At 40.3% G+C, this 12,643-nt stretch overlaps 1 protein-coding gene across 1 annotated transcript in view; it reads right to left on the reverse strand.

The window, feature by feature from the left end:
* T265_07907 (hypothetical protein) overlaps positions 1-2,573 on the reverse strand; it is a gene marked incomplete at both ends in the record, with an annotated part of 3,128 nt that extends 555 nt beyond the window's left edge. Inside the window, 2 exons of the mRNA XM_009173567.1 lie at positions 977-1,031; positions 2,281-2,573. Of these exons, the coding sequence (XP_009171831.1) occupies positions 977-1,031; positions 2,281-2,573 (348 nt within the window). The remainder of the gene's footprint in view (positions 1-976; positions 1,032-2,280) is intronic.
* Positions 2,574-12,643: the final 10,070 nt, after the last annotated feature.

Here is a 12,643-nt window from a genome sequence, read left to right on the forward strand (position 1 = left end):
AGGAAAGATTCCCTGTTTCGCAAAAGAAATTTTGAATTAGCTAATTCCATCTGTGTGAGATATAAAATGCACTGTGGATTAAACTGCCATGGCATTTCGCAGAACCATTCCCATGCAAGTGTGTTCCGTAATTTATCTGAATTTATACTGACAAAGACTTGCAGATGCTTAATATAGTTCGACAGCCTACGACCAACTTCACCCCACTAGGGACTGTTCAACAAGGCAGATTCCCCAAGGTTCCGCTAGTGTTTTTTCAGCTTGAGCCGAAATTGGATGCAGTTAATGAACTGCACTTATTTCATCACTACTTTCAGTTACCGGGGACTAAACTTTATTCCAGGTGAGCATCTGGGTTATGCTGTTCGTCACTTAAATGTGGTACAAAATTGGGCTCCTAATGATTCGATTGGATCCATAGTCTAGAAGTCGTAGTGGGTTCTGTAGACGAAACACCCTATTCGGTCACACATCATAAGTTTCGGTTAAAGAATATCATAAAGGAGAAATTTTTCTGTTCAAAACCAAATGAAGTTGCAACTGATTGTATTTCGCAAAAATCAAAGCCCTCAACGAACAGGTTCTTGATATAGTAAAAGCAGGATAATTGTCAAATTTTAGACAGAAATAAGCAACTCATTCATAGAAATACCGGTTGTTTGCTTCCGTGGTAATGTATTGTATGCGTTTATTGTGCATGAATAATGCACCGTTCCCTTTTTGCTGTTGGGACATTGTTCAAATTTTGATAAGATTGGGCAGATTCACGAAAAAATAAGTGCCTACTGCCCTATATTTGAAAGGCAAGCAAAAATGTGTGAATCTTTTACAGGCATGCATACTCAACTTTGAGCTTCACTCAACATATTTCCTAACTATAACTCTAATATCCTTCATTGGAGTATGCTCACAACCACACTTGATTAAGTGGGTATTGCAAGGAATTACTCTCGTCATTACAAACTGTCGTGCTCACCATCGGGAATATTTTAGCAGCGAGCTTGACGAACTCTAGGATCGTGACTATTGACCTGAGTCACGAACTATAAATGAAAAAATGGTGTTCTTGGAATGTAGTCAAACTTGCACCTTCTCACTAGTTAAGCAAATCGTCCACAGAGTAAGCCAACTCGTGAGTTTATGATGTTGACAAAGATGGAACATTTTCTGCGACTACTGTATATTTCATTTGTGGAGATCTTGAAATCGCAGGTCAGACAATTCGCCCACAGTCACAGTAGCTCTAGCCTCCCAAATGCCCCAGGAGTAGCTGCATAACCAGTAGCCAAAAGTAAGGACATCTTTCAGGAATATACCGTCTCTCTTGTGAGGCTTCCCCAAATGGGTGTGATAATCTGCTGAGAAGGAATGTTTTGAAGTCTTATACCTGGGATTTTAGCCAATCAATGATGAGCTGTTAGTTTATGACTGTGCAATATTTCGGACATCTCTTGACTAAATCTACGGCATAAAACACTCCAAATATCGCTCGTTTTGAGGAAAATCGTGAAATAGCCAAAGTTGCCCTGCTGGCCCTTGTATTTCACTGTGCTACGTGAAGATGGTATGTCACATCTCGTTGAACTTCCTTGGTGAAAATCATAGCAGGTTGTTGGGTGCAAAGGCATATACCGTCACGGGAAAATCAGCAAGGTACCGATGTTCCGGCTAAACTTTTATAGCCCTAAAATTATTTTCTTGTATAGATTCTAGGGGGTGAGAATTTCGAATAGTACGAATTTCTTAACTCTAAATAGATTATTACAAAAGTGGTGCACATAATAAAAGAAATTGATAAAGCGCAACCTAAACTAACCAAATAAAAGTCCAGCCTATTCCGTCGGTCCTGAACGACTAAATTTTATAGACTTTAAGGGAGAGATGCGCTGGAAATGTCTGCGAATGAAGTTAATCATCACGAGAGAGATGTGCGGCTGAGTTACCTTTAATCGTGTTGTTTCATCGAGCTTATTGTAGCAGTCATTATCCATTTCACCTTTGACCCAAACATCATGAAAACTGGGGCTCAAAACCTCTGTTAGTAGAGGGTTCGGTCTAATGCCGATCTTGCAAGTGAACAATAGATGAGCGAACATAGAACTTGCATTATTGGTTGTTTCGCGGTTAGGCTGGCTGCCAAAATTCTCAGTTTAGATCTACATCCTTACTACATTTCTAGAAGCAACAAATTGCTTATTTGCTACGCTCATTTCAAACGCTTCCGTTAGGATTTTAGGTATTTCTATCATTTGAGAGAGTGATCCTTGGAGATGAACTTACACAGCAACGTGATAGATCATAGAATTCCATGTTTTTGGTCTCTCCAAAAAATTATACAGCTTCGCCTGTAATCTCCTATAGCGCACATCTGTTCGACATTGTCGCACAGGCAGGGGTTTTCCGTGCAACGAAGTACGACGGACATCCACCGTACGGGCAATAAATGCAGATGATGTGCTCGATGAAGTAGTTTGTATTGGAACTGGAAAAAAGTGTTCATCTTGTTCCACATTGTCCGCAATGCGCACAGTATTATGCGATTTGGCATCGCGCTGTACAACAAGTAAATCCATTACCTGAATGTCGAAAGGCCACTTGAAATCATGCACAGTTGCGTCATTTTTACAAATGTTCAAATTGTTCACTTAGTGCAAATCCATCGAGAAGAGAAAGGGACTCATATTTAACAAAGTGGTGGGTAACTCCTCCACCGGATCATTCACACTCTGCACGTATAACATGAATCTTTTGCAAACAAACGTTTGCAAGTGCCATTGGCCAATCAGTGCTCCATTTATTTGCATGCCGACCGCATTGGTTGTTGGGCAAGTTGAAACGCTGGGCAGTTTCACCTTGGTCGTCATGTAGAGGGTAACATTCGGATGTTCAGTTGGAGTGAATCTGCTTGTGAACAATATTCATCTGCCAAGGAAATCGGTATTAAAATTGCAATTCTTGTTCTAGTTTTTCTATGTAGAATTGCAAGCAATCATCATGCTTGTTGAATTTAGGCTCCGGGTCGTGGAAATATTGTGGATACGGAAAAAGCAACTAACCGGAAGTGGCATTCACAAGCACAACCTCAACATAACACTCTTCCTAGTCAGCTATTCATGGTTTTCGGGACATTTTGGGCAACGATCAAATACTATTAGGTTTGCGAAAAATCCCAAAAATAATTCTCCCTCGTAAGTAAACTAGAAGCGCATGTGATTAAATGAAACTTTTCTTTAACCTGTCTCGATAAAATTGGCGAAAAATGTAAATAGTGCTACATTTTAGCGAATATACACTCATTTACAAACTAATTTGGTTCTTTTGAGAAACTCACCTGGAACCCAGCTGAATCACTCTTTTATGGTGTTCTCAGGCAACTGAATGTGCTACACCAGGCCGCCTCATGTTTCAGTCGCTACGGTATTTTAAATATCGCGATACTTTTATATCTTTGTATAATATATATCTTTGTGTATCTCATAAGGTTGCTGAAAATCCGTCGACAGCCTACGACCGGTTTCGCCCCTTCAGTTGCCTGAGAACATCATAAACGAGAGATTCAGCTGGGTTCCAGGTGAATCTCTTAAAAGAACCAAATTAGTTTGCAAACGAGTGTATATTCGCTGATTTCGAGGAATTTGGTTTCAAGTAGAACAAAAGGCTGACGGAAACCCGGAGGCTGCGCCTATCTGATGAGCCCCAAGAAGGGCGAAACCGGTCGTGAGCTGTCGATGGATTTTCAGCAACCTGTAGTATAGTACATTACAAAGTGTTACACGTTCTTCCCGACACAGCGTGTTGTGGGCCGAATTGGTTTGTTTCACACACCGGACTGTCTTGAACTTACCTTATGAGTAGTACATTACAAAGTGTTACACGTTCTTCCCGACACAGCGTGTTGTGGGCCGAATTGGTTTGTTTCACACACCGGACTGGCAAGTCTTGAACTTGGCAATGTAAAGTGTACACAATCGATAAAATACCATCACTCACTGCTCAGTTTAGTCGGTTATCTGAATATTTTCTGTAGAAACGGTTCGAGCATACAACGCCAGACAGCCAGTGCCGTGGACAGTTTGGTTCTTTGGTTTATTCGACTCAGCCATGAAAAACTGAATCATCTCTAATCAACACAAACTGTTATCACATTTCAAAACATTCACATCATCAACATCATCACATCAAAAAATTCACATCAAATTAATCAAGACCCCAAATATTTGTTATACCGGTCCTTGAACGTAACGGACGGCTTTTGAGAGAATCAAGCAGGAAGCAGGTGCTATCCAAAACAAGAACCTTAATCGGAATTTTATAGGCAACCGCACAGTACAGTACAGTGCAGAATCTAAGAAGCACCAAAGATCATTTGCATGGTTCACTGGTTTCTGAACCTCCCAAAACTAGGGAGAATTAAGTGATGACGGAAAATCGGTTATTCTCACAAATCATTGCACATGAATGCAGTGTAACTACAACATATTTGGCGTAGTCTGAGGTGAGCACTCCGGACACGTGTGTGCGTGTTAGGTAATCATGTGTTATTCCACTGGTTTAGGCGGCTACTGTCCAGCTTAATGGAAATTTATCACCCGTGTAACGCGAATAATGCTGCTAATATAAAAAAAACTAATAAGCAACTATGTTTTAGACCACTGGATGTAAGCTCGATAAACGATCACGTGGTATGCACTTTACCTTGATGCATGATATACTGTTGCAATCGTGTAGTTCCACCAAGGAACTAGCAGTATACTATGCAGTACAAGACAGTAAGCACCTGAGTTGTTTTACCACTAGCCCCAAATATGCTGAAGAATCGGGAGTAAAGGGAATTGAATCAACTCAAAGTAGGGTACCTCTAAGACGTTGTATAAGATCGCGTACTAAATACTGATCAATGATTGAACTGTGATATTTTGTAGATTAGTTCCTCTCGCGTTTTAAACTTGTACACTTAGTTTGAAGGTTGGGGAACGTGGAATCCGGCACCAGAATGAACACAATATGAAGTGATGTTTGAAATGACCAGTAACTTTCCTAAGAGGAGCTGTTTCATTTAGGCATGGGAAAATTATGTCCAATGAGCCGTTTACGAAAACAACGCTAATTCATTGCTCTGTGATTTGAGACTCCAATGGAGCTGTCGTCCTGTGATCCATACCTGATCTATAGTTGAGAGCCTAACAGAAGTGTACAACCGTTTCAACTTTACTGGAAGTGACCGGCAGTATGCGTCCCATGAAACTCCATAGGGTTTTGATCACAGCTAGTTGGTTAAACATTTAACTCTGCATCCGAGGCGGCTGATCAGCAGCTCGATTGACTAGCATTTAGACGAGATAAATCGCCACCCATTATTTAATCATGAGATCAACATCATGCCTTCACACGTTGAGTTGCTCCTTGGACAACAAATTCTCAGATGAAAGCTTCAGTTGTCGTGTTAAATTTTCTTTCGCTGAACAGCCTGAATGTGAGTATATGAATACACTTTGTTCTCCAATAACCTTAGTTTCTATTGAACGAGATTTAGCCTATTTGTAGGAGAAGCTTGATGTCACGCCAGCTTACCTGTTAATAGGCACAGAACAAACTAGACTGGAGCACGAAAACTTAAAGCGTAACGGTGAACACAAGTGGGTTATGCGGCCCTAGTAAACGGAATCTGTAACAAGTCAGAAGTTTGGAAATGCTGTAGAACATAATAAGATCGGGTGCGCCGCTTGGTTGTTGGTCTGTTGTCTGGCAGTTGAATTGCAAACGTTTCATCACCATTCGAGGTGACATCGTCATCGTCACCCACCCAAACTTGTGCTAGCCTGTTCTGTCAAGCTCAGTGAACAGACCAACAAATAGTCAGAAGTTTGTCACAACAGACTTGTTGTGTTGTTGAACCTTTAGTGTGATTATTGAAAAGGTGCGATTGGACAAGTTCAGTGTATAAATTTCTTGAGGTTTCCCTGAAGCGTATTCAACCAGTGGGTGAATAGTATTGATTGTACAGCGTAGAAAAATACTGTGGTAGCCATCATCGGAGCGCAGTGAGAGTGGTATTTGCATAGTAATTTTGACCCACTGAGATCCTGTATATTTTCAAACAAATAAGTTAACAAAGTGAACCCTCAAATCAAACAGTTAAATGAAATTTTCATCATATTTATGTCGAGACATCCCAAACAAAAGACAACACTGAAAAACGTGCCTTTTGACCAGTCCGTGTCGTTTACGTATTCAGCGGGTGGTTTCACACTCCTATTGTTGTTGTCGACAGTTTCCCACCTGATATTCTCAGGAGGAGGGTTTAATCTGATCTTTCTTCACAGGGTCTGAAGATAGCACCATGCCTGTTTATTCTGGACTCATACAAAAACGTGTGTGATGGTAGTTTTGTCCTACTGCGATGGAAAATGCGATAAACGCTAGTGTTTTTGTTGCGAAAACAACTCTCAGTGAACAAAGTGACTGTGCTCAAAACGAAGTCTGAAAGATAAGATAAGCATTTGACTAACGTGTGTCGCAAATCTCAGTGGACAATTGAAAACTGCATGCTGCAGTTGCCTCGTTACCCAATGAATAAATGAATGCTGGTCCAAAAACGAAGTATTTAGGGGAATATGTAGAGTGCTTCTATTCCCAACTTGTGTAAACTGTACATCCCGTTTGTGTTTCGCAGTTTTACACTTATCCGGAACCGCTGACAAAGTAGATAATGGTCTAGCATTTTGGATCTTCTGACAGGACCCTAGAAAGTTGTCACGGTCTGTGACAAACCGAGCGTCATCTGAAGCTGTTGCAATCACATTAAGCTTGAACGTCTCACAACCTAACATTCAAAATAAGCTTTGAAACTTAAAGTTGTGCCGGTGCTGCAACTCAGTGTTTCTCTTTTCAGAAACTGAAGCTTTGATCGTCTAATCCTCGACCATGGGAAGAGCCCTACAAATGTATCGCATAAAACGTGATGTATAACATGGGCATTTATACTCAGAAAACAAGCCTCACTCTCTAAGCTCCGTTCCCTAACATCCCCTGCTGAAATACAGGCGATGGAAATGGATGGCCATTTCTCGGCATTTGTAATTTGCACCTGATCGGTTACACTCAAAAGTCATTCATGTTAGCTGAAAACGGTAAACAGCTTAGGTCTCAGTGAATGCTTTGGGCAGAGATGACTCAGTTGGATACTCAGTTTAGCCACACATGATAAAGTTGAGTAGAACCGTTTCGGTTGCCCTTTTATCGTATCGCCCATTCTGCTTTCCAGTTTGTAAAATTGTGCCCAAATCGTCTGTGCTGAGATATTAATTGAGCTTTGAGTTGACAACTCGTAGCAATAAAAAAATATGCTCCAGCTAAACTTCCGACGTTCGGCTAGCGAAATAATATGGTGGAATGCCGTTCACTTTGAACGGCAGAAAATTTGAATGCATGCTCTCTCGCTTAACGGCATTCCCATATTTTTCCGGAGCCCCACAAAAAGTCCACTTCACATTTTCATTGGTCTATAATTGATAAGCACACAAAATTAACTGAGTGATGTAGTTCTGCATTTTACTTTTATTCAACTCTTTGAAAGGGGAATAACTAGAGTATCCATCGAACGAGGAACCACCGGGTGAATCTAATTACTGTCCCTAACGGTCAACGATGAAAATGATTTGTTACCGCCAGGCTTGACTACACAGCTTGATTTGACCTTAACCTTAACCCCTATCAACCTCGTAGAACATAAATTTTGTAGCCAGTCAAATAATGGAACGCGAGATTTGCGTTGTCCATTGTAGAGGGCACTGATATCGAAATTGTATTGTCGGACGCTAGTGCGCTGCCCAAGCATTTAGACTGTCACTTCGATCGCTGCCGAAACGTTGCACCCTATTCGCAAATCGTATCAAACAAACCAATGTTCTAGTGCTCGTAAGTCTGGTTCAGTGCGTTTCGAGAGACTTAACAATTTTCAGTATGTCGAGAATAGCCTGCCAAATTTAGGTTGAATCAATTTGCGTGAAGAAAACTAAGAGTGAATTAAGGCTGAGATCAATCAAGTGGCGTTGATAGTTCCCCATGCAAATAGAGATTAATACTTCATGTGAAACAGAAACACAACCCCGAGAAGGCAGCAGGATCAACTTTATTAATATTAGTGAATTATGTGCTGTCAATCTTACGACCCAAGAATCACAAAGCCATAGTACGCTGAGCCTTATTTTATGTACCATTATACTGGAAAATCGCATCCTTTTTACAAGTTTATGACTACCTTACTTCGAAACAAAACGCCTTTGAACTAATTTAATTTGTTCTGTTTTAACCGCACCATTGAATTCCTTGCTTGGTTTCTCTATTTCACTGCCCAATATCGGGGGCACTCTCTCAGTGTCGATTCCCTATCGGTCGCTACAAGACACTGTATGTTACAATATCACCAGTAGCAGTATCACCCACTAACTACGGTACACACAGATGTTGACTGGGAACCTAGTGACGTTTTGGACAACTATGAATTCCTACGGACTAAAGCCAAGGAATCATCCAGTACTCTACACTATAGGGCTGTTTCCTTTGAGATATTTTATCTAATGATTTTTGCATCGTAACAGTAGCGACGACAAATCCAAGTTCTCGACTTGTTTTTTATATTTGCGTTGGCTTGTTCAGAAATGTACCGCTCCTTGCTTAGTCCGGTCACTTTGATTTGTTCACAGAAAAGTAGTTGAACAAAGGACTTGAATGTTGCACCGGATATCATTATCAGTTCGTATCATTTATAATGTCGGGATTTAAATTCCGGATATCTGACCCACGTGTCTAGCCTGTTTGCACAACCCAATTGGCTTAAGCCGCACACCCATCTATCAACACGTATAAATAGGCGAAAGAATTCACACTAGAGCGCAGTGATTGTTTCAACAAAAGCTCTTCTGTTTATCAGAATGCCTTCATCGTAAAGCCAGGAGACCAACTCTTACCTGAAAATCAACAATAACGTCATTCTTGAACATTAATTTTCCACAATTTGCATAATCTCTCTACTAGTCCTTCGTTGTGTAGAGACGCCGTTCTAGAAGTAGCGAACTGCGATTTGATCAAGGCAGGTGGAGCATTGCCAGCGAATCCTGTCTGCTTGCTTTCTTTCCAGGTAGGCATTTGATCGAGTGCTGCAAACCCATTTACCAACACCAAGCATAATTTAAGTCCACTTGTGTAAGACGCTTTTCTTTTGACAACACAACAATCATACCGTTATTGTTTGTGAACAGCTTACGTTTAGAATGAATTATGAAAATCTCGGCAGCTCACAAAAGCATTATACTTTGAGCAAATGGTGTTCACTCCTGAAGAATGGGGTTCTAAGATCCCTAAACAAGTGCCCAGCGAAAAAAACTATCCAAGTTCAGAAGTCGAAGTTTGTCATCTCTGTGAAGGGGATAACTATACCAGCATGCGTAGAACTTTGTCTAGTGAGCGGAAATGAGCACAATTAGTGCTTTCATTTAGTTACTGACTCAAACAATATTAAAAGAAAAATGCTGAAACCATTCGACCAAATCCCTGCTCATAAAGGGACCGTTTAGATTTCCAACTTTCAAGCGATTCAAACTGTAGTAATTCAGTTAGATCGGTTTTGTTTGGCCATCTAAATAGTTTAGTTCAACTGTTCTGATATTATAAAGCCGTCCCTGGAGAAGAAAATACCGTGAAATATATATCAAATGTGATATCGTTATTAGTCAGGTAGTAACCTAGTGTTACATTGGATGTGTAAATAAATAGTAATTAGATATGCTGTTGATCCTGTTTACGAAGTTCACTTCATTTTGGTCTAACAGGCCGCTTGTGTTCAAATTATTAAATGGGAACCAAAAATTTAGCCGATCTGTTAGTGGGAAAAATTATGAAGGCTTGGGTTTTACGGATGTTTTCTGGTTTATCTGCGGACCAATGTAGTTAAGTGTTAGATATATTATTATAAGCTTAGTTGAGGTCCCCTTGAGACACAACACCCTGGACCCATCTTTTGTAGGTAGGAGAAAGTTCGGGAAGTTTCTCCGGATTTCAAACGTTTTCTTCGTATCGCCTAAGTGCACCCTAAAACTGAAAGTAATACACCAAAATAAAAAAACAGGGTGTTAGGAATTATGAATCAGAATAATGAATCTGGTGTCTTGTGGATCAACTTTAAAAAATATCTAAACTCCACAAACGATATTCTATTAACGTTTTATTCTCGAAAATTTTGGTGAAAAAGAATGCAGATTTAATCTCACTGCAAACCGTTCGACTCGGTGATAAATGCTGTCTTGTCTGAATTCATGGCGAATTTAATAGTGAGTTTGCCATTTATATTTTGACAAAATCACCGTGTACAGTTTGCCGAAAAACAATAATTACAGGGTTAAAAATGAATAAAGCAGGGTCACTAAATCAACGTTGCTTATGGTGCGAGAAATTTGCGCTTGGATACAAAGTAGATAACCGATACGCTTTGCGAGATTACTGTACTACACGTCAAATTTACTCAAACCTCCAAAAAGTCATTCACCTTATGAGCGTATATTGATACCCAACGGCTCCAAAATTCAGTCGCTGAGCTTAAACGGGTCTGGCCAAGAGACGAACAAATATGTGGCGAGGCAAACCTCAAAAAATGTGGTATACACCTCATCGGATGAGCTGATCATTTGACAGAATTATTATATTATTATTATTTATTGTTGTAGTTTAATATAATATTAGAATACCAGTATTCATTTAATGCTAATAAACATAAACACCAAACCAACCTCTTCAAGGCGCACCATCTGGCACCGCAGTGTGTACGTGGTAATGACGCCGATTTGGACCACAGGAAGTCGTTTACCGGACCCAATGAGAAGCTTAGCTACGGAACATTCATGCTATGGTGGAAAGTGTTCTAACTTATCCTGCTTTCGTCAGCACTAAAGCCCAAGATACCTGGGATGTCTCAAAGATCACGTTTTGAGCGTGGTAAGCATGTCCACACATGATTCACTACAATGTATATCGTCGAGGAGAAATCTGACCCATCATTCTACACTTTCCATGTCATACCCGCTCCCCGTTCGTCACACTCTGTAATTCAATGACAAATGTTGAAGCACCAGTTAGTTAATTTTTTGTGTTAATCCTCTGATAAATGAAAGTATCGATGTGACAAAATATACATCTGGGTAGAGAAACGCGCGAAACATTGTAGGCAGCACACCTCTGAAAAAAATTGCATATCGCCCGCAGCACTTCCGTTAGCTCTTGCACAACATGTCAGCAAAATCGCTATTGCCTCTGAAAGCCTTGGAGTTAGATTTGCTAAGGGTCTGGGAAAAGATCATTCACCCGATAGGAACAGATATCATAGCTTGGCCATTTCACTATTGTTGTCGTTTCATTTGCAAATCTGTGGAAGTCGATTCGCAAACATTACCAGCCGATTGTTCAGGTGTGTTTCAGTAAACCGTAGCCAATATCCCAACGCATTGGCATAATGTTCTTTTGCATGCAAATAATAAGGGACAACTGATGAAGGATAGCATGTGTCACTATTACAGTGCGTTCCAACCGCTTTGATCAGAAAATCCTTGATCACGACCGAAACTCATTGGAATCAGTATGACACACTCAGTGTAGGAAGCCTGTGACGTTTTACCATGACAAAGAAAGAAAACACAAATACGGTTTAATAGTCTGCGTAATTTCACCATCTTTAACTGTATAATCACGGATACATTCGGAAAAATGAAGAACTATTCTAAAAAAATATGTTGAAAACGCCCGGCCTCCCATTTTCAAGCAGTCATTGTTATTATTTTATTCCCGTCTTTCGTGAGTGTCCGTGTTGGATTTTTGAAGTGGTAAAGTTATGAATACAAATATATTTTCCGACAGAAATTTCCTTGCGTTTCCTTTATTTTTGTGTCCAAATCACACTGAAACCAGATATCTACAGTGAAAATCAATGACAGTTGTTTCAAATCCGCCCTAACATGCAATTATTCATATCAATTTTACATTAGTTCCAAGAAAAAATGTTTAAGCTAACCAGAGCTGCACATCTAATCTTGCATCGACAAACAAAAGAATGCTGGTTAAGCGACAACTGAATGACGGTCATTACGTAGAAGAATAAAAGGACAGTTGCACATCTTATTCACAGGGAGCAGTCTGCAATTGCAGAAGATGACATGCCTCTTGTGTAAGTCTTTGAACTATTTCTCACAAGTCCTCTATCTATGAACAATGATATGGATGATATAGGAGGAGTATCAGCCAATGAGAACAACATAATCGGCGAGCTGAACCACCTCATCGTGGTGTCGACTGGGTACTCTGGATGTCAATCTGGGTGAGCTAAAAGTTCAGCAACTCCAGATAGGGATAACCACATTACTTGGTTTCAATATGCTTGTTACTTTTGACAATGTTCCATACAAATCATCTGGTGCCTCCGCACCATTTCCAAACAATACACAGGGGAGACTCGTGGGGCTCACTTATGGAGAATGTGGCAAATGCTACAGAGCGAAAGCTGGCTTGGTAGCCCTCCATCGAGTTCAAGACAATAAAAGTGTTGGTACTAATGTACTCGCCCTAAAGACCTGCGCTGATTGCTCTGCATCTTCTAACG

The sequence above is a fragment of the Opisthorchis viverrini genome (assembly GCF_000715545.1).
Source record: "Opisthorchis viverrini unplaced genomic scaffold opera_v5_195, whole genome shotgun sequence".
NCBI lineage: Eukaryota > Metazoa > Platyhelminthes > Trematoda > Opisthorchiida > Opisthorchiidae > Opisthorchis > Opisthorchis viverrini.